The 26,964-nt window shown below is 38.7% G+C and overlaps 1 protein-coding gene across 1 annotated transcript in view; it reads right to left on the bottom strand.

The window, feature by feature from the left end:
* Window positions 1-26,964, bottom strand: part of LOC115229701 (protein mono-ADP-ribosyltransferase PARP14-like) — a gene marked incomplete at its 3' end in the record, with an annotated part of 82,637 nt that overhangs the window by 29,561 nt on the left and 26,112 nt on the right. Inside the window, exons 5-7 of the mRNA XM_036499313.1 lie at window positions 9,508-9,735; window positions 7,906-8,127; window positions 3,749-3,803 (exon numbers count right to left, since the gene is read on the bottom strand). Coding sequence (XP_036355206.1) covers window positions 3,749-3,803; window positions 7,906-8,127; window positions 9,508-9,735 — 505 coding nt within the window. The remainder of the gene's footprint in view (window positions 1-3,748; window positions 3,804-7,905; window positions 8,128-9,507; window positions 9,736-26,964) is intronic.

Genomic DNA, 26,964 nt, shown 5'->3' with positions numbered 1-26,964 from the left:
CACTGTTGACCGTTTCCTTTGACTACAAGGCGATTTGTTCATCATGAGTATGCTCCATCTGGTCAGACAGTAAACAAGGAGTACTTCTGTGACATTTTGTAGCATTTGCCAGATGCTATTCATTGGAAAAGGCCACAGTTGGATGCATCTGGTGAGTGGTAATTGCACCATGACAATGCACCTGCCCATTCAGTGCAGTTTGTGCAACAGTTTTTGGCTAGGCACAGGATTCTCAAGGTCTGGCAGCCACGGTATTTCCCAGATCTCGCCCCTTCTGACTTTTTCCTCTTACCAAAAATCATTTGAAAGGAAGGTTTCAGGATGTCAAAGAAATCAAAGTGAATGCAAGAAGGCTGCTACTGATTATCCCAGAAAACGAGTTCCAGGAATGCATCCATCACTGGAAACAGTGCTGGATTAAGTGTGTGACTTCTGAAGGGGATTATTTTGAAGAAGATTAAATGCCAAATTGGTATGTATTGCAGTTTTGTTTTTATAGCCCCAGTCCGGATACTTATTGATCAGAACTCGTACAATCGTATTGTATAATACCTAACATGCATTTTAGTTCAGACATGTACAAATAATTCATTATGCACTGAAATTATAAATACACCCCAAAAGGTTGACAAGTAATTAAATATATATTCACTTCTCATGCCTTCTGATTTTTTATGGTTTATATATATGTATATATATATATACTGTTGTGTCTGGGTATGTGCCTTATAATCCGAAAGCGAAATCCAAGAACGAAATATATATATATGTATGTATGTATCCCCATGGTGGCATGTAAAAAGCACCATCTAAACATGGCCAATGCTAGTGCCACCTTGACTGGCTCCCATGCCAGTGGCACATAAAAAGCACCATCTGAACATGGTCAATGCCAGCTCCTCAGGCCCCTGTGGTGGTGGCATGTAAAAAGCACTTACTACACTCTCGGAGTGGTTGGTGTTAGGAAGGGCATCGAGCTGAAGAAACACTGCCAGATCAGATTGAGGCCTGGTGCAGCCTCCTGGCTTGCCAGAACCCAGTCGAACCGTCCAACCCATGCTAGCGTGGAAAACGGACGTTAAACGATGATGATATATATATATATATATATATATATATGTTGGATCATCCCATAAGTAATGTGATTTCTTTCATTTGCATGAACCAAAGTTAGAGGGGTATGGGATAAACTACCTGCATTAACTTGCTATCAAAGCAGGTAGTAATTTTACCTTTTACTTATTCTTAGTGCAAGTTTTGAAGAGTGCAGTTCGATTTTAACAGTTATTTTTTCAAAGCTATAATGACAGAGGCAAAGGAGCATATTCGCCATATTTTGCTTTATGAGTTCAATAAAGGCAACAACACAATGGAAAGTGCAAGAAATATTGATGCAGTGGAAAATAATGTCAGAAGTGATGCTGTTGAGAATGATGAATGGATGTCAAATGAAGTGGTTTCAAGAGAAGGATAACTGGTAGCACTAAGCAGGTATAAAATATGTGCAGACTTTTGTTACTAACAGAAGTAGAAGGTCTCTGAACATTCTCAAGCTGGTTTTTTTTCTAGCAACTATACTTTCAGTACATCCACCTCCACTGCTAATTAATCTACCTAAAGAGCAGAAGCAATCTGCTACCTCTAGGTACACTGTATGGAATTTCTACATACACCTTTTCTATATATTGAAGCGACTACAGTCCTGTCTGTTTGCCTACTTTGGTCTTTGCTAAGTTGACTCAGAGGCCCTTTCACATTATGCAACAAACACAATAACAATTCAACATAAACAAGGAATAATATATAAACATATATGAAACACAATAATTTAAGCAAAATATAATTTAATTCAAAGACCTGGAAAGCATTTAAGGAAAGCAACCCATGTGGAGGGGGAAATCAACTTAGCTAAGTCGAACCAGAAAGTTGAACCAGAATATCCCAACAATATTGACTTTCTGCCACTCATTCAAACTGCTATATTCAAAGGTGCAGGACAAAAAGATAAGGTGGTGTTCTGGCAGAACTGTTAGCATGCTGGGTGAAATGCGTAGCCATATTTCGTCTGCCGTTACATTCTGAGTTCAAATTCAGCCGAGGTCAACTTTGCCTGTCATCCTTTCGGGGTTGATAAATTAAGTACCAGTTACGCACTGGGGTCGATGTAATCGACTTAAACCATTTGTCTGTCCTTGTTTGTCCTCTCTGTGTTTAGCCCCTTGCGGGTAGTAAAGAAACATATATTCAAAGGTACAACTGGACAAATTTACTATTATCCCAAGGATGAAATATTCCACATCCTCTACAAAATTGCACATTAGTGGTTCATGGATAGCTCATGTGATTCTTTTGCTAGTGTTCTCTTGTATGGGTGTTGCACAAAATCAGAGCAGAGTCCATCTCCTCTTCATTCAACTTGCGGATGCTTAATTTTGTCTTCTTTTGGTGCACATGATGGCTCCATCAGTTCTTCTTTTGTTTCACAAAGAACTGTGAACTTCAATTGAGTGAATCTGGGGTGTGAGGGTGGTGGTGGTGGTGGTGGTGGATTCTCCTTATATGTTTCTCTTGTCTGTACTGTGTCTCCTTGTCACATCTCTTCTGGAAACTTGGTGCATCCAAAGGCACCCACAAGTATTTCTAAGGTTGTATGTGACATGTTGTACCCCACATCATTTGGGTAATTAGTTTTAAGTTGTCACAGTTAATTATTGTAGTCTTTACGGTTAAGCGTGACATGAGGCTCAGCCTTCCAGCAGTAGAATTATTGCTTTGTGTTCTGAACACATCATGGGTCATGGCCTTAGAATGGACTTGAGGTTTTCATGGCCCATTAGGATTTATAAATTTATACTGACCCTTCCTGAGTAAGGTTACCTTTGCACTCTCTACTAACCCTATAAAGGTGACAACAGACGAGGGATCAAGGTCACTGTTGATGCTGTCATTGCTGTCGCTTTTGTGTCCCATTTGACAATGCAATGCATTAAGGGCCCATGAGTGAATGTTTTTTGCCCTCTTTCTACCTGCTCTCATGTCTCACCATTGGTCTTGAAGGTCAGGCAAATGGCAGCATAAGCTTTCTTCTGGTCAATGAATAAAATGTTGTTTCATACATTGGCTAATGCCTCTTTTAGTCATTGTTTTAAGGGCATGCAGAAAGCCCTTTCCTTTTTGTAAGGTAGAGGTACACTATCTTCTACCTTGCCCACCACTCCTGAATAAGTTTTTCTCATAAGGAAACAAAATCACTTGTGACACAATTTTTCCCATTCTCAGACCAAAACTTGTCCGTATTTAGAAGTTGTTGTTATTCTCACTATTAGCATTTTAATTGAGACCCTTTCTGTGTCCTGACACAACCTATGCCAGATGTTAAACGATGCTGATGATTTCTTTGATTTCTTCTCAAAAATCTTTTTTTTAACTACAAATATCTCTTTTTTTCTTTATTTGCCTATTTTTTAAATATAATTTTAGAGGTGTTGTTCTTTGGATTTGTTGTTATTGTTGAGTACAAAACATGTCAAATTCAAAATGTTTAAAAACATACGAGGGTGAATCAAAAACTAATACCATTTATTGGGCTTCATATATTTGTACCCCAATGTCAATTTGATGGCATGTGCTCCTCTCTAACTCAATAATAATGATGATGATGATGATGATGATGATGATGGTGATCAGAAAAACTGTCCCTAGTTTCTTCCTAAATGATATTTAATATAAGAAAAAAGAAACAATTTACCTGATGTTACAGCTGAGCCATCTGCTGACATTTGTTGGAAATATTCTTTAAATTTCTGTTAAAAGTAAGCAAATAATTTATCATTACTCAATGAGAAAATAATTAATTTCTGCTAATTACAATGCAATGTTTTAACTCATTGTTTCTATCACAAATATTGTTTTAAATTAATATTTCCATTTATTGTATCATAGAATAACTTCCTATGATGGACAGGCTTTTGAATATTCTGTAGTTTGGGGAGGAATTTTTACTTACAGAATAAAAAGAAATGAAATTTGCTTGTTTAAGTGACTGTAAAAAATTATTCACGGAATTGAATTTGGTATCAAGATTCCATGTTGTGTCCAAACACCAGCTCAATAATGACAAAGCTAATTTACTTTATTCTTCGTTATTTTCAAAACTAATTAAAACAAAAGAAGAATATTTGTGTTGAAATACTTTGGCTTGATGTAAATTTGTAATCCTGAAATAGAAGCTGGAGATTTTGAAGCAGTTGTTCAAAATTATCTTCTTTTTCTTGTAGCGTGACCAAATAACATTTAAAGTGAAAGGTTTTCGGGTGACATCTGGAGCAAAGACAAGGAGCGCAAGAAGGATGCTGAATGGCTGCAAGAACTGAAACAAACAGTAGTCTGTCCAAAATAGGCAGAACTAGTCATTTCAGTTAGGGAAATGAAAGAAATCAGCAAAAAAATTAGCAACTGGAAAGCACCGGGACCAGATGGGGTTTAAATCTACTGGAACAAAAGTTTTGGTGAATGTCATGCCCGAATAGTTGCGCAACTCAACACTTGGTCAAATGCTGACAAAGTAATACCAGAGTGGTTGACATTTGGTAGGACAGTGCTGTGCCTGAAAAACATTGAAAAAGGCAATACAGTAGACAATTACAGGCTGATATCCTGTTTGCCACTTATGTGGGAATTATTGACTGGAATACTCGCAGAGTCAATGTATGAACATCTGGCAAAAAATGGAGTCCTGCCACATGAGCAGAAGGGTTGCAAGCGTAAGTGCAGAGGTACCAAGGATCAACTCCTGATAGATAAAACTGTGCTCAGAGACTGCAAGAGGAGGAAAAGTAACTTAGCCATATCATAAGGCGTACGATATGATCCCACATTCTTGGATTATGGAGTGTATGAACCTATTTGGTATTGCATCGAATGTTGAGCGATTGTTTGGAGAAAGTATGACGAATTGGAGGATGGACCTGACAGCATACAGAAGAAGTTTAGGGTCAGTAGAAATTAGGAGGGGCATCTTCCAAGGGGACTGCTTGTCCCCACTGATATTTGTACTGTGCTTGATACCACTAACACTGATTCTTAGGAAAGCAAAGGCTGGGTATGTATCCAAAAGCCGCCAACAAAATGTCGACCATTTGTTATTCATGGATGACCTCAAATTTTATGGTAAAGATGAAGCCTAAGTCAGTTCCCTTGTTGATAGGGTGTATATTTCAGTGCTGATATCAGAATGGAGTTCAGATTGAGAAAGTGTGGTGTGTTAGTCTTGAGGTGAGGCAAAATCAAATGTATGGACGAGCTATCGATACCATCAGGGGATGTTATGAAGCAGATAGAAGAGACGGGCTATAAGTTCTTGGGTATTTTGGAAATGGATAAATTGATGGAAAAAGAAATGACAGAAAAATTTAGGGAGGAGTACTTGCACAGACTGAGTCTGATCCTTAAGTCGAAATTAAATGGACAGAATAAGATTGCAGCTATCAACACCTGGGCAGTTTCACTCCTTAGATATGGAGCAGGAGTAATCGCATGGACAGTAGACGAACTAAACAGCTTAGACAGAGAGACAAGGAAGTTGCTAACTAGATATGGGGCACTCCATGCAAAAAAGTGACACAGACAGACTGTATGTAGCAAGAAAAAGAGGGGGAAGAGGACTTATTGGATGCGAGCACAGCATTAGAGCAGAAGAAAACAACATAGCATGGTATGTAAACAATGCTATGGAACTGCTATTATTAGAAGTAAGAAGGTCAGGCTTGTGTAGGATGAAAGATTGCAAAGATAAAGCACTATACAAAAAATTGAAAATGAATGAAACTGAAAATAGGTGGGTTAAAAAGTAAAATGCATGGTCAATTTCATAGGGATGTTGAAGATAAGACAGACAGAGAAAAATGATGGCTGTGGATGACTAAAAGTGATTTAAAACCAAAAACAGAGACACTAATCTGTGCTGCCCAAGAGCAAGCACTAAGAACAAACTACATAAAATACAGAATAGACAACACAGCAAAAAGTGATAAGTGCAGAATCTGTGGACAAAACGGTGAAACCATATGGCATATTACTAGCCAATGTACACCACTAGCCCAGAAGAAATATATGAGACACCATGACAATATAGCCAGGCTTGTCCATTGGACACTTTGCAACAAGTATGGATTTCGTAGTCAGTCCTGGTTTAGGACTAATGTTACTGTAATTTAGTCCCAGGAGATATTGTCTCCAGCTGGCTATACGACACAATCTGATGAGATACAGTTTGGATTTGTGTCAGGCAAGAGCACAACTGATGCTATATTCATAGTTAGGCAATTTAGGAGAAATAGAAAGCCAAAGATAAACCCCTGTATCTGGCTTTTGTTGACATGGAGAAAGCCTTTGACAGGGTCCCCCACTCCCTTATCTGGTGGTCAATGCAGAAGCTAAAGATAGATGAGTGGTTGGTGAGTGCTGTACAAGACATGTACATGGATGCTATAGGTAAGGTGAAGGTTAGAAACAAGTATAGCCAAGAATTCAGGGTAAAAGTAGGAGTTCACTAATGATCAGTCCTCAGCTCCCTCTTGTTCATCATAGACCTCCAGGCAATAACAGAGGAATTTAAAATGGGCTGCCCCTGGGAGTTTCTCTATACCGATGACATTCTTCATATAGCTGAATCACTACCTGAACTAGAGAAGAAATTTTAAGTGTGGGAGCAAAGTCTTGAATCAAAGGCCTTAGAGGATTTTAGCAAGAACCCAAGTCTTAGCATGTAGAAGAGCAGACAAATCACAAACCCCTTCAGGTTCTGCTCAATCTATAGAAACGGTGTAGGTAAAAACTCCATAAAATGTACCCAATGCACGTTGTGGGGCACATAAGAGGTGCATCAATATCAGAGGAAGTTTAACAGGAAAATCAGTTTTTTGTGTCTGGCAGAATCACAGGTAGAGTTAAATTCCAGCGGGGTAAACTAGAAGTAGCTGATAACATCCATTACTTAGGTGACCAGGTCGGTAGTGGGAGTGGAAGCTCTGAGAGCATAGCCGTGAGAATACGAATAGGCTGGGCTAAGTTCAGAGAGCCCTTACCCCTGCAAGCAACAAAGGGCCTCTCTCAGTGAAAGGCAGATTTATGAAGCCTGTGTGTGAACAGCCATGCTACATGGGCTATAACAGCCAAGGACATGTGTAGGCTTGAGAGAAATGAAGCCAGTATGCTTTGCTAGATGTGCAATGTCAGTGTGCATACATGGCAGAGTGTAAACATCTTGAGAAAAAAACTTAACCATAAGAAGCATCAGATGTGGTGTGCAAGAGATACGACTGTGCTGGTATGGTCATGGGATACACATGGACAAGGACAGCTGTGTGAAGAAGTGCCACACACTCTAATAGTGGAGGGAACCTGTGAAAGAGACAGACCCAGGAAGACATGGGATGAGGTGGTGAAGTATGACCATAGAACATTGAGCCTCACAGAGGTAACCAAGACCTTTGGCGATATGCTGTGTTTGAAATGCCTCATCAAGCCAAGTGAAATCATAGTTAGGCCTCACAGAGACAGTGACAAGTGACTGAGAGCTTTGGTAATATAGCATGCTTAAGAAGACCTGTCAAACCAAGTGGGCTCATAGATGTGGTTGATGCCAGTATTGTGTAGCTAGCACCCATGCCAATGGCACGTAAAAAGCACTACTACACACTTGGAGTGGTTGGTGTTAGGAAGGGAATCCAGCCATAGAAACCATGCCAAATCAGATTGGAATCTGGTGCAGCTCCCCAGTAAATGATGATGACGATGGTGGTGGTGGTGGTGGTGATGGTGATAATGATGATGATGATGGTGATGATGATGATGATGAGGAGGAGGAGGAACATGATACAATGCACAACAAATACGTCAACCAACCTTTACTATTTCTGTGTCTTTAGGGAAAACAACAAAGTAAACATCTTTGATATCGTATTTTCGAGGTGACTCTTTGACTGCTTCATACATAGTTCCAGGTAGTTTTTCAATGGGATATTTCAATACTCCAGCTCCTAATATAGGAAATGCAAGGCTTTTTGCACTAAGACATGAAGCAGTTCCTAGACAAGTGTCTACCATGCTAGTCAAGTTTCGCAATATCTGAAAAAATAATTGTTTAGTAATTGATAATTCACATTTTATTAAATTATTTTCTTATTACAGGAAGAAATCATTAAGTTGTAATGAAAATATTCTTTCAGTTCTATATTTAAGAGAGGAGGAATTATGTACATTATTAACATTTGACAGATATTTGTCCTCATTTTGTTTGTTGTTAACAACGTTTCGGCTGATATACCCTCCAGCTTTCATTAGGTTTCTTGGGGAAATTTCAAACCTGGGTTCTCATTCCTAAAGTATTTTTCGATGTTGTTGTTATTATTACTATTATAATTATTATTGTTGTTGTTGTTGGTGTTGTCATCGTTGTTGTTGTTGTTCAGGTCACTGCTTGGAATCGAACTGAGAATTTTGGTGTTAATAGCCTGCACTCTTAACCACTATGCCATATGCCCGTGGACTACTAATCCTAAGATTCCGAGTTTGATTCCAAGCAGTGACCTGAACAATAATAATAATAATAATAATAATAATAATAATAATAATGATAATATTAACATCGAAAAATACCTTAGGAATAAGAACGCAGGTTCAAAATTTCCCCAAGACACCTGATGAAGGCTGGAAGGTATATCAGCCGAAACGTTGTGTTAACAACAAACAAGATGAGGACAAATATCCATCAAATGTAAAATGATGAATATATTCTTTGATCAACACATTGCACATGGAATTTGTTGTTTCAAACAGAAATGTTTTACAGATTCAAATAACATTAAACAACTTCTAGTGATTATTGGATTAACAGATCATGTGGTCATTGGATTAACACATCATTTAACAGAAGGATCAGCACAGATCATGTGATAGCAGGAAGTCAGGTCTGAGTGATGATATGGATGCCGTGAATGGAAAGAGAAATGTTCCAAGATTTGGTGGTTGTAATTAACAAAAACAATAATAGGGAAGCGGAGAGATTAATTATTATTTACAAGAGGGAATCCTGGGTGAGAACATACTGTAAGAAGCAACAAAACCGCCCACAAGGCAGGGCGCCACAGGCACAAAAGACTCTACACTGCACACAAGAGACTATGGTTGAGTCGAAATGTTCAGGGAATATCTACAATAGAGTCTACATCAATTTCAAACAACCAGAATCCATGCTTTGGAAACTGTACAGAACACCACAACACCAGACTGTCACACTGTAGCCCAAACTGTACATCACTGGACATCAAAGTACATGCTACTGTCCTGAAGCAGACGGAGGTGTTGTATGACTGGAAAAACACATCTGTGGATTGTGCATAGTTTTATGGACAATTCCGTTCATGCCACAGGGATGCTGGATCAATGATAACCTAGGGTTGTACAACAACTCTTTCAATAAATCAATATAATATGATTGATACTTACTGAATCAGATGAATTTTCATCCCAGGGAGGTAATGCCAGATGAATTACATTCTCACAGTTGAGGTTATATCCTTCAGTGATGGCTATTTCAAATGTAGAAATACCTTGAGGATATTTCCGGTTACATTCAGCTTGTATCTGTGGACCAGCAGCATTGAGAATAAATTTGGAGATAGAACCATCATTAAGCTGGAGGTGTTTATTGGTGCTGTTAACGATGACATCAACCTACAAAAGTAATTAATGGTAAACAACTAAGGAACATTCCATGGAGAGAAGAGAGATATAATGTTGCAGTTGATATTGTTGTTAAGTAAGGCTCTACAGAATGGCTGTAGCAAGTTTGAGGTTGTTAAAGTTAGCAAAAGATATACTCAAGATATCAGATGTGAAGGAAATGAAATGTTTGAGTTAGATTGAGAAAATGTTTTAATTAACTGTAATGATTCCTCATTTGGAAATGAAATAACAATTAAATATAAATATGTTACGTGAATCTATTTACTCACAGATGCATTAGAAATTGAACCAATCATTAAGTTTATTTTAATGCCAGCATTTTCTCCGGATGTCATATAAGGTCTGGGTATGATAGGGACTGTTTTCAGTTGTGGACCAGGAAAGGATGGGCTTGATAATTTAGTTTCTGGAAATAAACAAATATCAGTGTGTCATCATTATGACCATCGTCATCGTTCAACATCTACCTTCCATGCTGGCATGGGTTGGATCATTTGACATGAACTTGCCAGGTAGAAGATGGCACCAGACCTCTATGTCTGTTTTGGCATGTACAGAAGTCTGGTGCAGTTTTCCACCTGGCCACACACCTACTGATGCAAGTTGAACAAAATGACATATAAAGACACATCCATCATAGCAAAAGTGAGGTCCTAAATGCATTGTGCTTATTCCTGTCCATGTTGGGCCCTACACTGACATTTGCCCATGTCAACCATACCCTTCACCACATCTCATTTTCCTAACACCCATCCCTCCATTACACTTCTAACTATGGCCCTACTTTGTTGCTGTAAGCATTTGAGAGCAGAATCTGCACAACACTTCTCACCCCTTTTCATTAATACCAGTTGCCTCTCTTTCATCATCATCATCATCTCCGTTCGTACAACCTTCCATCGATCATCCCTTTTTGCCCCTTCCCTAATCTTTCCCTTCCCACTCTTAGCTACATCTTAGTTTGCCATTCTTGATGTTTAACACTTCTCCTATATGCATTTATTCCCAACGCCCTCTCACATCCGTTATCAATACTCCCTCCAATTTTGTCTCCCCACTCACTATAGCCATCCTCATGTATCTCTAACTCCCATCTCTGTCCCAGTTGATCATCATCATCAACCCATCCCTTCCACTGTCACATCCTGTGCATCATCTCTGCACTTCCTTGTCTATGAATTTATGATTCTGCTGCTCTCCTCTGCTACTCCTACGTTGCTACTTGTCACTCCCTCCTACCCAAACCTCATCTAACTCTCACTTGCCCCACTCCATACAGATATTTGCCATCAACTCCACCCCAAACCATTGTTCCTCACTCACTACATCCACCTCTAGCCCCATCACTAACCATCTGCCACGCCTCTCATCCCATATTCTTATGAAATTACCCTCTCTTTCTTACCTTCCTCATCCACATTCTATATTCTCTCCCCATACACACATCCTTGCAAACTGAGAGTATGCACTTGCACCCTATGACCACCATCTTTCTCCCTTCCAGCTACTTTCATTCACTTTTGTAAAAAATATAAGCAAGTCGTGAATTTCCCCCATATCAAGACACCCCTACTTGACCCTCTATCAAACCTCTCCTACCCCGGATATAAAGCCACCTACCCGTCTCCCAAATTCACTCCCACCCACTTTTACAGGGCTCTTTCCATTTTTCACTTTCTATTACAAGTTACTTGGTGACCTTACTAGCACTGGGGTCATGGAAAAAGCAGCTTCCGGTCCACACTGTGAAGTGCTTGGTATTAAGAAGGGCAGCCAGCCATGGAAATCATGCCTAATGCATCTCACCAGATCCTGTCAAACTGCTTAACCCAAGCCAAAATGGAAGATGGACATTAAATGATGAGCAAGGCATATAAATTGTCTAAGACTCCATAAGAGAAATACCAGGCACTTGTACATTTGTCAACAGAGAAGTTACGTTAATCATAAAGTTTACAATATCTTAAGTAACACATCTGGTTGTGGTTGCTGTAGGAGACAGCTAGTGAAGGGACTCCATCAAAGGTTATGTCCCTGGCCCCAAATCCCTGAGTGAGAAATAACTGCCAGTAAAGTGGAGTTTGAGTGTGGGCAGTATGGAGTTGGTGCAGGAAGCAGGGACTTTGAAAGAGGACATGGGAAGGCACCCAAACCTTTAAACTCATGCGGATGCATATCTATGTGTTTATGTGCATATGGTTCGGTGTAGTCAGTATTGGACTCTTAGGTTGTGGTGTTGGAAAGACTGCTGGTGGAAATCGTAATGTTATGGTAGAGTTTGTAGATAACTGATCACATACTATTTTTCATGCAGGCATATAATAATAATAATAATGAAATTATTGTATACAGTGCTCAGGTGCACCACAACTTGTCAAAAGTGCATATAAAGTATATGCAGTAATGTACAAATGTCTGGGAAGCGAACAGTGTATGAATCAGATACATGCTTGCGTGTGTATGGAGGGGAGAAAATCAGGTGTAGTATTGGCGAATCTCAGGAAGCATGGAAGTTTTGAAGGATACAGTGCTCCGACAACTAACAACTGATACCGGCAGTTTGTTCCATGCTTCAGCAACTCTTAGCGTGAAAAAATGTTTCCGAAAGTCATGGGAATTGTGCTGTTTTCTGACTTTGTAAACATGTCCACGGGTGTTAGACAGATGAAGTTTGAAAAGGTGCTCAGAGTTATTGTTTGTAATATGGTTAATAATTTTATGGGTGTCTGCCAGGTCAGCTGCCAGACGTTGGAGTTACAATGTATCCATGCCCAGGGAAGTAAAACTCACCCTTGCAGTTTAGGCTTTAGTTAAGTGTCTGAATGAAGAGAGTTCTTGAATATTGTTCTTTTCTAAGCAAGGTTTAACCTTCCCCGTCTGCTACTATTGAAGTAACGGTTGCACCTCCCTATCACTCTCTACTTGATGTTATAATCCATGGCATTTTTCTTCAATAACCATATGTGTCTAGCCAGGGTTGTGGCATTATGTCTCTCCTGGACATTAATGGAAATTTTTAGGATTGTTAAATATGGTTCTGAAAGGACCTTTTGTCATACCCACATATTTCCACATATTCTTCTGCTTGCTAAAGTAATAGTCAAGTGATACTGAATGGAAATAAGTACAAGTTTTCACTGTATAATATGCTGAATAGTAATACAAAGACAGTTCATAATTACTGAGAAAAAAATTAATAGAAACAATGAAAATGTCTTCTCACAAAACTGACTGACACAGCTTTGAGAAGCACCGTAGGTTGTTCTAAGCAGAAAAAGAAAAGTGAGAACATCTGTGAAGTATCAGAGCTCATTCTGTCTAGAAATGCAAAATAAGAATTTTTATAATGCCCAGCAGGGTTTTCCAAAAAACGTTTGACCAGACTATTTGGTGGGAAAATTCCATTGCCCTTGGTTGTACATCAGCTGATCTGATTGGCCAAGCCATGTTCACAGAGGTGTTAGCGCCTTTCATAGTGGCATGATTTATTTTCCATAACTGGTTTTCCTTTGCTGACAATATGGTTCCATGCTGAAGAACCTGAGTGTGATGGTTCAAAACTCAGTAGGAGCCTAGCTATAAACTTTCAATTAATGAGGTAATGAATCAGCTCATTAAGTATGATAATAACTATTAATTAATTTAATATTTACAATCAGATTACATTTATGGTTCTTTTTCCTAAAGTAATAATTGGATGTAACTTATGTTGTATCATCACACATGAGATGGTCATGGAAGACTACATTGATGAGTTAACTCCCCTCTCATAAGACATTGAAGAGTTAACTCCCCTCTCAAAAGACGTTATTTTAGTTTATTGCAAGATGGTATTTTAGAATAATTTCTTCATCACAAAGTCCAAAGCTCTTCTCTTCAATTAGAAATTATAATGTTCAAGATAGTCTTTTAATAAGAATTACAACCAATTAGAATCAATATCAAGTTTATATTTTTTGGTTAGATTTTATGAGGCTTGGTTCAATTCTAAATCTAATATTTTTATTCAGTTTACATACTTTAACCCTCTTAATGTCTTGTATTATAGATATCTGAACCTATTAGCAAATCCTAATCCAAATGGTACTGTAGTTCCCAGAATGCTGTTGCTTGGGAGTGCAAAACTGGAAGCAAGCAATCTTCTGTGCAAGAAACAAAGTTTAGTCTTATTTCTGAAAGAACTTTCTGTGAAATGAATAAAAAAAAAGAGGATCAAGCATGTAATAGGATAGAAGGACAAGGATGAAATGCAAAGATATCATGTCAGACAGATTGAAGAGGAACGTCTGCATGGCCAATTCTGGAGAGTCACTAAAGACATATTGTGGAACAAAATCCTGGGCTTGGTTAAAAAGGGGCCAATTAAAAAAAGAAACAGAGAGCCTAATTGTAACAGTCCAAGATCAAGCGATAAAAACAAACAACTTGAGTAAAAATATATATGGAGAGAATGTGTCAGAAAAATGTAGAGCCTGTGGAACTTAGAATGAGTCAATGGCACACATCGTGGAAGAATGCCCCAAGTTGGCACAGGAAGAATATAAGAAACGGAGGCACGACCAGGTTGTAAAAGTTTTACACTGGAAACTGTGCCAGAAATGGGGATTTGAAGCTGGAAACACAAAGCACAATCATTGAGTCAAAAGAGAATTGGAGTTGGAGAAATGTAAGATTTTATGGGACTTTCCTATTCAAATGGAGAAAAAGTTAGAAAACAATAGACTAGATATTACAGTCATAGATAAGGAAAAGAGAAGCTGCTTACTTATCGACCCATCATGTCTGTTTGATTCCAGGATCGTAAAGAAGAAGAAAAACAAAGTAAATACAATCCCTTAAAATTTGAAATAGGAAGAATTTGGAGCATGCAAACAGTAAAGGTGGTGCCTATAATAATTGGTGTGTTGGGAACAGGAAGCCAAAATATAGACAAATGGCTGAAGGATATTGAAATAGAATACCCGGAAGAGCTTCTACAGAAAGTTTGTCTTTTAGGTACAGCAAGGATTATCAGGAGGGTTGTAAGCACTTGAAAGACTGCTAAAAACTTGTGGCTACCTGAGGCTGCAGGTAGTAACTTGCTATCAACATAATTCCTTGCAGAAATAAAACCAAAATAGTAATTATCAGTAATGTTTAACATAGAATGACATGACAAGACACCGTAATATTCAATATTAACAAACAAATGTTTTACCTCTGTTTCGGAGATATTCATCAAATTCCTGTTAAAACAAAAAAGAATCAATTTATATTTTTATTTTCCCATTTTTGCAAAGAGAAGAGATTTAATTTAATAAAAACAAAATATTTGAAATATTTAATGATTTATTTCTACTCTGTAATAAGGAAATGAGGAAAATTACTTTGTCACTCAGATCAAAGATATTCTATCCATGGCCTTCCTGCCTTTTGGGAGACATGAGACCTGTGTCAATATGGTAATACAGTGAATAGAGCAGAAAAACCTCCCATGCTTTACATGGCCACCAACATGGTGTTAGTGAAGTTAAACATGTGGTAATGGTGTCTTCATGTAGCTGAAGTTCTACTGTTTTTTTTTCTATCCAGTTACCATCATGGTTAGAACCGTTGAACCTTGTGTTTGCAGTCAAAATGTCTATCAAGAATGTTGAATTTGAGGCGTTTTTGTTACATCCTGTTTGTCCAAAGCTATTTCAGGAACAAACAGGAGTACAAGGTAATTATTTTTACATTGTAAGGAAGAATGAGAGGAAACCTGACAATTCAGACCGTGGTCCTTCATAACAAAGAAAAGAGAAAAGATTCAAAGAGAAAAAGGTTCTCAAACAATTCTACAGTGGACAGAAATTTCCTTCATTTTTTTGTTACAGTGGAAAGGCATAAATATTATATTTTGGTATTAATACTGCTTCTATCGTTATTATTTTTAATAGACCTTCTGGCAATTAATTACTATCTGATGTACCCAGTAATTCCCAGGAAAGCAGGGCTTATTCCTTGGTTTCATTCTCATAATTGTTTCACTAATCCAGTAACAACAATACAAAGTATGTGGCCCTTAAAACGGTTTTTGTGTATTTACACAGGATCTTGTTTTTAAGAATTCCTAATAAGTTATGAATACCCAAATTGTGAAGTCAGTTATATAATAACATGAAATTAATTACCCAATAGTAAGAATTCAAATAAAGTAGCTCCGAAAAGGGCTTTAACCCCTTACCCGGCAGAAACGAATATATGCGTTTTGACCGAAATCGTTTTTTTCTATCTCTGGCAAGTTAACTCGTCAAAAGATAGACTCGCCAAAATCGACAGCAAACGAGTTCCTTTGTCTATTATAAACTCTTTTTTGACAAATACGAGTATATTCACTCACTTTATACCTCTGGCAGTGACGATTTCTGCCACCTTTCGCTTGAGTAAGGCATTGAAGACCGAGTATGATTTAGTCACCTGGAGACAGTTGAAGGGTTGGAAGGCACATTTTATGAATAGAAGTATTCACTTTGTTTTTACGTTGTTTTTTTTTATACCTTTATATTATAACCCCACCATGTCGAGCTCTGATGATGATAATTCATTATTTTGTCTCTCTTTTTTGTCATTACTAAGTTTTGAAGTAATAAAATCAACAGAAGTAAACAATCATGTTTTGATCATTCATTCTAAATTTGGAAAATAAGATAACCAAATAAAATAACATGATTTTTTGTAAAAGTAATATGATTTATGAAAAAAACAGGTTAACTCGTTTCTGCCCAAAGCGGTAATTTAAAATCAATATTATTGAATTAAAATTCATAATAAATAAGGTTTGAAATATACCTCGAAATCACCATTCAAAACATAGTAAAATAAAACAATTAAAAAATATGTCTGAAAAAATACATTCATTTTCAAAATAATTGTTGGGTAAGGGGTTAATATGTTCCCAGAGTTTATAGAACTTATTAGGAAATACTAATAAGTTATGTATACTAAAATTGTGAAGCATGTTATGTAATAACAGGCTAATCAGATATGAGATAATAACACTTCAAAGTGAATAACTCTGAAAAAAGCTTTTGTGCATTCACAGAGAATATTACCCTCAGTGGCGCTAGTGTTGTTAAATTCATGAATAAGTCACTAACCGAAATAGGTGGATCTATTGTTTAGGTAAATACTATTTACTTGTTTAAGCATTGTACTGGATAAATTGTGAAAATAACTCAAATAGTTCAAATACTAAGAAATAAGCATACTCAATTTGATTTATACCAAATAACTTATGAACATGAATGGGTTATTTCCCTTGGCTATATTTATATATAAGGATCCCTTTCAGGAGCGAATGGGTTATTTCCCTTGGATGTTTAAAAATAATATATTAGTTATATGTAGTACTTATAAGAATCCCTTCCAAGGGCCCTATTATCGATTTTTCCAACAATCTAAGTATGTCACTAGTTTTCTAGACATAAATTCTACTCATGTGTCAAGTTTCATCAAAATCGATAAAACGATGTAGGAGGAGTTAGATAACAACTCCACAAACAAACACACCCACAGATTTCCACATATGTAGTAGATTTTTTCTTAATAAATTTGCTGGCTATTAATTATCTTTATTAAGCCTCCTTGTTATTAAATATTTTTAATAAACCTTCTGGCTATTAATTATCTTTAATAAGTCTTCTGGCTATTAATTATTTTTTATAAGCCTTCTGGCAATTAATTATCTTTGATAAACCTTCTGGCTATTAATTATCTTTAATAAGCCTTCTGGCTATTAATTATCTTTACTAAGCCTTCTGGCTATTAATTATTTTTAATAAACCTTGTGGCTGTTAACTATTTTTAATAAACCTGCTGGTTAGTAATTATTCTTAATAGACCTGGCTATTAATTATTTTTAGTAAACTTGCTGACTATTATTTACTTTTAATAAATTTGCTGGGTATTAATTATTTTTGATAAACTTTCTGGCTATTAATTACCTTTAATAAGCCTTGTGGTTATTAATTATTTTTAATAAACCTCCTGGCTATTAATTACCTTTAATAAGCCTTGTGGTTGGGCCTGGTGCAGCCTCCTCGGCTTCCCAGACCTCAATCGAACCGTCCAACCCATGCTAGCATGGAAAGTGGACGTTAAACGATGATGATGATGATGATGATAATGATAATGATAAAATCTTCTGGCTATTAATTATCTTTGTGACTACTGAGGACATGCACAAGCTTGCAAAGAATGAAGCTGGTATGATCCACTGGATGTGTAATGTCAGTGTGCATACTCAACAGAGTGTTACTGCCTTGAGAGAAAAGTTGGATTTAAGAAGCATCAGATGTGGTGTGCAAGAGAGACGACTGCGCTGGTATGGTCATATGTTGCGTTTGGATGTGGACAGCTATGTGAAAAAGAGTCACACCCTAGCAAGAGAGGGAACCTGTGAAAGAAGTAGACCCAGGAAGACCTGGGATGAAGTGGTGAAGCACGACTTTCAAATGTGACTGAGACATTTGGAGATATGCTGTGCTTAAGAAGACCCGGCAATGCAAGTGAGACCATAAACATGATCTATGCCAGTGCAGTATTACCAGCCCATTTAAGAGTAACTTAATAAACTGCAATAAACTGCACTTACGAACACCTGTTGAGGCAAGTGAAATCCTTGTCATGGCTGATAACAGGACCACCTGATTGGCACCTGTGCCAGTGGTGTATAACAGGCATCATTTGAGCGTGATCATTGCCACTGCCACCTGACTGGCACTCGTGCTGGTAGCATTCAAGCGTGGTTGATGCCAGTACCACCTGACTGGCTCCTGTGCTGGTGGCATGTAAAAAGCACCCACTACACTCTCGGAGTGGTTGGCGTTAGGAAGGGCATCCAGCTGTAGAAATTTTGCCAGATTAGATTGGAGCCTGGTGCAGCCTTCTGGCTTCCCAAACCTCAGTCAAACTGTCCAACCCATGACAGCGTGGAAACCGGATGTTAAACGACGATGATGATGATGAAACCTTCTGTTTATTAATTACCTTTAATAAACCTTCTGACAATTAATTATCTTTAATACGCCTTATGGCTATTAATTATTTTTAAACTAGGAAACGCACCCATCCTTTGGACAGTTTAAGTTGCTTTGGTGTTATTTTTTCCCCAGTTACTTGAACTACCGAGAAGGTTTATGAGTAGCACAGCAATCTATGTTTCCGATTAATCTAGGAACAGAAAATCAAATTGAAGGCTGGTTATTGTGGAGGTCGTTGCACTTTAATGATCATAGAACATATGAGTTTGCAAGTGATGCAAAATAGAGCTACTGAAGTGTTTTGGGAGTAGATTACGGATAATGACTACAAAATATAGTTGTTTTTTAAGTATATTTTGTTCACTCTTATTTTCATGTATATCATATAAACATCTACATCTTTTGGAACATTTTATAAGACTTTACTGGCAAATTTTTAAGTCAAAATTTATTTATATGAAAGAAAACTATTGGTAACATAACATGAATTGGGCAGAGTTAAAGAATACACACACCATCCGTCTTCCATGTAATCCTAACCCTAAACCCTAAACCTAGCCCTAAACACTGGGTGTGCATATTATTTACCTTCACCCACATGTTGTTCTAAAAATTACAGTTAAATAAGATTTTTTGGATAAATCTTTTAAACTAACATAAACTTTTATTTATGTAAAAACTAACATTTCATTTTCTGAGCTGAGATTCGAAACTGAATCTAAGGATTCTCGCTGACCTGATCCACCACTGGCCGAACAGGTGTGACAGAAATTTCTTTATCCTGTCAAAATGTGATGGATGGATTTCTAACCTGAGCTGTGTCACTGAAGGTTCAACTGGACAGCAGGTGACCTAGATAAGTAGTAAGGACTCCAATGGTATGTCTGTTCTTCTTGCTAGGATGACCATTATAAATAGTGACCTTAGATACAGGACAGATAAGCAGGCAGCTTGCAACAGGTAAGCAGCCAACAGAGAGCCACATAGTCAGCATGAGCGAATTATGATAGCCAATGACACAACACAGTAGCAGGACACAAAAAGATAGGACAGAAAAACAACACAACTCAACCAAATGTTCAATGCACACACAGACACAAAATATGCCATGCACTCTTTCATCAAATCAACATTCTACTTCTCCTGTTGTTATTTTTACTTTGCCACCTCAAAGCTGTTGGTAACTTCATGTAGCAGCCTTCATTGATATTGTAAATTAAACTTTGAGTATCCAACACGTAGATGCAAGTGTGGATCAAATAAATTATTTAAACTACAATCCTCATTGTTTTACTTTGATGTCGTCCTATCTCCATCGGCGACACCCGACAACATACATTGAACCATCAACATCACATTTCGCTGCCCATACTGCTACAATTTACATGACAGAAAATTGCCATAAGAGGTAAGATGGAGAGAAGCTTCAGCTAGTGTCCTCACAGGCAAGGCACATAGGTATAAAAATCTTCTGGGAAGGTAACATCGATGGAGTAGGGGGTGTAGGTATATTCCTTGTGGAGAAATGGGTGGATAAGGTCATAGAGGTTGTCAGGGTATGTGATAGAGTGCTTAAGCTCAGGCTAGTCTTGCAGAATAGTATAGCTACAATTATCTCTGCCTATGACCCTGCAAGTGGCCCTACCAAATGCTCTGAAGGACCATTTTTATGATACCCTTCTACAGGCTGCCTCAAAGATGAGTGGCAATGACCTCATCTTTGCAGCTGGAGATTTTAATGAGCATGTTGGACAGCAATCCGGTATCTTCACTGGTGTACATGGGCATAATGGTATTGGTTCCTGAAAAGAAGATGGAACCAGGCTACTGGAGTTTTGTGATGCATGTAGCCTTTTAGTCTGCAACACTAAGTTCAGGAAGCCAAGCAGCCACCTGATAACCTATCAATCAGGTGACTCTGCTAGCCAGATTGATTTCATCCTCACCAGACAGCGGGACGCAGGGTTGCTCTTAAATACAAAGACCCTCTCAGGTATGGAATGTACCCCCAGCATAGACTAGTCATTAGTGACTTTAGACTCGAGGCCAGAAGGATTCCAAGAAGCAGACCAATCCAGAAAAGAAGGATTTGGAAGCTAAAGAACCCTTCACATGATCTGAGATTTAGGGATATCCTCATCAAGAAATATGATGAGAGGGAGGAGGAGCTACAGTCCTCGGACATAGAAGGTAGCTGGAAATTCCTACGGGACAGCTTACTGAGTGCCACAGACCAAGTCCACAGATGGTGCAAAGTCCCTTCCAGACCTAGAGTTATGTGGTGGTGGAATAATATAGTAGACAGAGCCATCAGAGCAATGAAACAGGCCTGGAGGGGTTGGGGTAGCAGGGAACCATACCAGATAGCCAGAAAGGAGGCTAGGAGACAGGCATACATAGCCAAGGGCGAAGCAGAAAAGAAGTTTGCCAATGTCCAGCAACATAAAGACCAAAGAAATGAAGTATTTCGGATTGCAGTGTGTGAGAGAAAATTGTGATGTCACAGGAGAGAAATGTGTCCGCATGGATGATGGTGCACTTGCTTTTAATGATTCCGAAATGAAAGAGGTTTGGAGAAGCCATTATGAAAGACTGCTGAACGTGGAAAATGAACTGGAGGAGGAGAGCCAGCCAAATGTTGCCACAGTAGAGGGACCAGCTATCCGAATAGACAGCACCCTTGTAGATAAAGCAATTAAGGTTATGAAGCCAGGAAAAGCCCCTGGTCCATCAGGAATCACTGCTGAGATGCTTAAAACATCTGGTGGTGTGGGCTATGGCCTAGTCACCCGCATTGTAAACCAGGTAGTTCATGATGGAGTCATACTCAATGACTGGTGTAGCAGCACCATAGTCAACTGCTACAAAGGTTAAAGTGATGCTTTAGATAGAAATAACTACAGGGGTATCAAATTGCTGGATCAGGTGATGAAGGTCAGGGAGAGGGTCATGGCCCAACTAATTAGGGAGAGTGTCTGCTTAGATGAGATGCAGTTCGGTTTTGTGCCAGGTAGAAGCACCACTGATGCCATATTCCTGGTGCAGCAACTGCAGGAGAAATAACTAGCCAAAGATAAACTCCTATACTTAGCTTTTGTGGACTTTTACAGGGTCCCCCAATCCCTTATCTGGTGGGCGATGCAGAAAATGGGGATTGATGAGTGGTTAATAAGGGCTGTACAAGCCCTATACAGAGAGGCCGTTAGTAAGGTTAGTGTTGGCAATGAGTATAGTGAAGAATTCCTGGTAGAAGTAGGGGTTCACCAAGTATCAGCCCTCAGCCCCCTCTTATTCATCATAGTCCTCCAGGAAATAACAGGAATTCAAGACAGGTTGCCCCTGGGAACTCCTCTATGTTGATGACCTGGCCCTCATAGCAGAATCACTACCAGAACTAGAGAAGAAATTTCAGGTGTAGAAGCAAGGTTTAGAATTGAAGCGCCTTATAGTCAATGTTGTAAAGACCAAAGTTCTAGTCGAAGCACCCAACCCATGCCAGCATGGAAAATGGACATTAGACGATGATAATAATGATGATGATGATAACATGTTATGCTAAAAAAAGTAAGAAGGCAAACAAATCACGCACCATTTCAGGCAGGTGGTCCTGTTCGATCTGTAGAAAAGGTGTAGGTAGAAACTCCATAAGATGTACCCAGTGTAAGCTATGGACACATAAGAAGTGCAGCAACATCAAAGGAAGATTAACCGGGAAGATAGCTTTCATGTGCAGCAGATGCACAGGGGCAATAAACACCACAGATGCTCAGAAAATAGATTCCATCACATGACAAGGGGAGAAACTAGATGTAGTTGATAGCTTCTGCTATCTGGGTGAACAAGTCTGTAGTGGGGGTGGATGCTCAGAGAGCGTTACCACTAGAATAAGAATTGCCTGGGCAAAGTTCAGAAAGCTTCTACTCCTATAGGTGAGAAAGGGCCTCTTGCTCAGAGTAAAAGATAGATTGTAGGATGCATGTGAGCAAACTGCCATGCTTCACGGCAGTAAAACATAGGCCGTGACTGCAGAGGACATGTGTAGGCTTGAAAGAAATGAAGCTAGCATGATCTGCTGGATGTGTAATGTCAGTGTGCACACACGACAGAGTGTAAGCACCCCGAGAGAAATGTTGGGCATAAGAAGCATTGGATGTGGCAAGCAAGAAAGACGTTTGCATTGGTAAGGTCATGTACTACGGATGGATGAGGAGAGCTGTGTGAAGGAGTGCCACTCTCAAACAGTGGAAGAAATCTTGGGTAGAGGGAGACCCAGGAAGCCATGGGATGAGGTGGTGAAGCATGACCTTTGAACATTGGGCCTCACAGAGGCAATGGCGAAAGACCGAGACCTCTGGAGATATGCTGTGACTGAGAAGACCCGGCAATTAAAGTGAGTTCACAGCTGTAACCCACACCAGTTTCGCATAACCAGCCCACTTAAAAGTACCTTGGATCGTAAGGTGATATGCTGTGCTTGAGGAGACCTACTGAGTCAAGTACATCAACATCAAAATAAAAATCAGCTTTGTGGCTCTTAATTACCTTTAATAAACCTTCTGGTTAATAATTATCTTTAATAAACCTTCTGGTTAATAATTATCTTTAATAAACCTTCTGGTTAATAATTATCTTTAATAAACCTCCTGGTTATTAATTTTTTCTAATAAACCTTCTAACTATTAATTATCTATAATAAACCTTCTAACTATTAATTATGTTTAATAAACCTTGTGGCTATTCATTATTTCTAATAAGCCTTCCGGCTATTAATTACCTTTAATGAGCTTTCTGGCTATTTGCAACATGAATGTCCAAAAAGACATAAAAGTGTACATATGACTGACAGTGAGATTCGGCTATTATGTTGCTTTTGGATGTCTGTCACTGATGGATCCAGGCAGAGCGAAAATAGGTGATGTGGTAGTTTTGGTGCCAGTAGATAGATGATTGTCATCTGCTAGCAGTATAAATATGAGTGCTTTTATGCAGCATGCGTCAATATGAGAGTTCTTCTCAAGGTAAGTAACACAGTATTTGGTGTTCTAACATAACATCCACATTTAGTTGGATGTAAAATTTACCTTTTTATATTAATACTGCATTTGTTGCTATTGTTTTTAATTGACTTAATTAAGGTTCAGTCTCAATGAATGGCACCTTGGACAAGTCTCTTCAGCTACAGCCTTAGGCCAAACAAAGCCTAGTGAATAGGTCTGGTAAGCAGAAACTGAAAGAAGCCTGTCATACGTGTGTGTGTGTGTGAGTGCATTTCTCCTTGCCTTGACATTGTGTGATAGTTGTAAGCGAGTGTCCCTGTTATGCAAGTGGTGTCCTTTGTTTCTAATATTTTGTGATATTCTGTAAAATGGGGAAACAGTTACTTCCCTTGGAAGGTGGTGAGGGTTGGTGACAGGAGAGGCACCAAGCCATAGAAAATCCACCTCAACAAATTCCATCCAACCCATTCAAGCACAGAAAAGTGGATGTTATGATGATCATGATAATTATTATTATGGTGGCAGCGGTGGTGGTGGTGGTTGTGGTGGTGAGGGGGAGGGTGAAGATGATGATACTACAGATCTGTTTTACTACTTTTGTTGTGTTTTCTTAAATCTGTTTCTGAGATCATCATAATCATCACCATCATCATCATCATCATGATAATACGTACATAAGAATGCATCTGTGTGTACATGTATGTGTGTGTTATATAGAGAAAGATAAAGAGAGAGAGAGAGAGAGAGAAATAGAAAGAATAAAGATTTACATTCCTTCTTCCAAAAAGATTTCTCTCTCTCTCCCCTTCTCTCTCTGTTTGTCTGTCACTGTTTATACCTCTAGCTCGTCCCTATACACAATCAACCTAGACAACTCACAGTCTACCTTGGTTTCCTTCATTCAATCATTTCAGAAAACTAGTTGAATGATTATTTCTCTCTCAGTCATCTCTCTATATATAAACGGCAAAATGTCTGTCTGTGTGTGTGTCCTTTATACAAATTCATAATTTTTCAGTTAGAGGGCTCGCACTTTCTATGGTCATTCAAAACCATCCAAGGGTGGTCGTGCACATCTTTACATTTCCCCAGTCACCCCGCAAAGCCATTAAAACATCAATAGAAGTGACTTTTTTGTGAATTTTCTATCCAAAACCCAATCAAAATGCCCGAAACTTGATACGCAAATTGAATGCCAGCTAGCTGTATGTGATTGGTCAGAGATTTGGACAGTACTCGTGTGTATGCGCGCACGCATGCACTAGCATTATAACCCGGCAACGCCGGGTCATAGTGCTAGTTTTATTATATTCTTCACCAGTTTCATGAACTAAAGTCCCTCTGTAAAGACATCACAAGATGGAAATGTCCTTCTGTGAAAGACGCTGTTCAAAAACTAATATGCATTTTCATGTCTCAGATGTTTCTTCTATTTCAATATTGGTTTACATTATTTTACTCAATTCTTCTTCCTTGAATATACACCAATTATGTCAATGCTGCAGCAGCAGCAAGTGGAGGTGCAATGGCCCAGTGGTTAGGGTAGTGGACTCGTGGTCGGAGGATCGCGGTTTTGATTCCTAGGCCGGGCGTTGTGTGTGTTTATTGAGTGAAAACACCTAAAGTTCCACGAGGCTCCGGCAGGGGGTGGTGGCGACCCCTGTTGTACTCTTTCACCCCCAACTTTCTCTCATTCTTTCTTCCTGTTTCTTGTCCCCGACTTGCTACGCAACCACTGAGCCTGGATGCGCATTCATCCATCCGTTGAAGCTCTCGGTATTGGGGGTTGACCTGCTTTCTCTTCTGCGGGTCTTACAAATAGCAAAGGACCACGTTTCCGCCTTCTCCTACTATAGAGGCGCGATCTTGCGAGCTCTGGGACGAAGACTGCTTCACTCAATAAACAAACAAACAAAAGCAGCAGCAGCAGACCACCACCACCAACCTTATATGGAACAGCATGAAATGTTGGAGAATGCAGTTGACAGCTGGTGAATCAAGTATTAGGAGAGGTGAAAATCAAGAGAGGAATCTTCCAGAGGGGACAGCGTGTTCCCACTGATATTCATGCTGGGAATGATCCCCTTGAGAGAAATACTACAGGAAACAAAGTTCTGGTATTACAGTTCTATATTTAAGAGATGAGGAATTAAGTACATTATTTACATTATTTATATTTGATGGATTTTTGTCCTCATCTTGTTTGTTGTTAAAACAACGTTTCGACTGATATACCCTCCAGCTTTTCATCAGGCATTTTGAGGAAATTTTGAACCTGGGTTCTCATACCTAAGGTTGTTGTTGTTGTTCAGGTCACTGCTTGGAATCAAACTCGGAATCTTGGGGTTAGTAACCTAAAGCTATTCACTAAGACTGAGAAAGAAATTGAGAGCTTGATGGCAACTGTGCAGATGATTAGCAAAGATATTGGCATGGAAGTTGAGATCAAGAAATGTGGTGTAATGATTCTCAAAAGGGGGAGAAATCAGTAAAAGCCATGGGATCAAGCTGGAAAGTGATGAAACTATAAGGGAATTCAGAGAGGAAGGATATAGGTACCTGGGTATCATTGAAAGAGATAAGATGAATAAACACGAGATCAAAGAAAAGTTAAGGAAAGAGTATTTGAAGGAAATTTGGCTTGTGCTCCAATTGAAGCTAAATGGCTGCAATAAGATTAGAGCAATTAACACATGGGCTGTTGCTTTGATGAGATATGGGGCAGGAATAGTATCTTGATAGAAGCATGAATTACAAGAGATAGACCGGAGAACATGTAAATTAATGACAATGAACAAGAAATTGGAACCACAAGAGTGATGTGTCAAGGTTGTATGTAAAGGAGGAGGGAAGGACGACAGGGATTGGTATGTTGTGAATGGTGTGTCAAGGAAGAGGAGAATAGCCTGGCTTGGTATGTCAAGGGGAATAAAGAAGAAAGGATTGAAGCAGTGAAAATGCAGGGAACCTTAAAAGTGAACGCAGCTGTAGATCCAACACGATTTAAGGAAGGCTAGAGAAATCAGATGAAGGAAATTTATTAGGACAAGAACATGCACAGTCAGTTCTTGAAGAATAAAGATGAGATTAATTGGAATAGAACCTGGCAATGGCTGCAGAAAGGAGACTTAAAAGGGCCTACTGGAGGCATTAGTGTGCAACGCTCAAGAACAAGCTCTCAGAACAAACTCCTCTAAATATCACATTGATAAAAGCAC

This window comes from Octopus sinensis, unplaced genomic scaffold, assembly GCF_006345805.1.
Source record: "Octopus sinensis unplaced genomic scaffold, ASM634580v1 Contig13576, whole genome shotgun sequence".
In the NCBI taxonomy this organism is placed as follows: Eukaryota; Metazoa; Mollusca; class Cephalopoda; order Octopoda; family Octopodidae; genus Octopus; species Octopus sinensis.
This window is presented reverse-complemented; position numbering and strand designations above follow the sequence as displayed.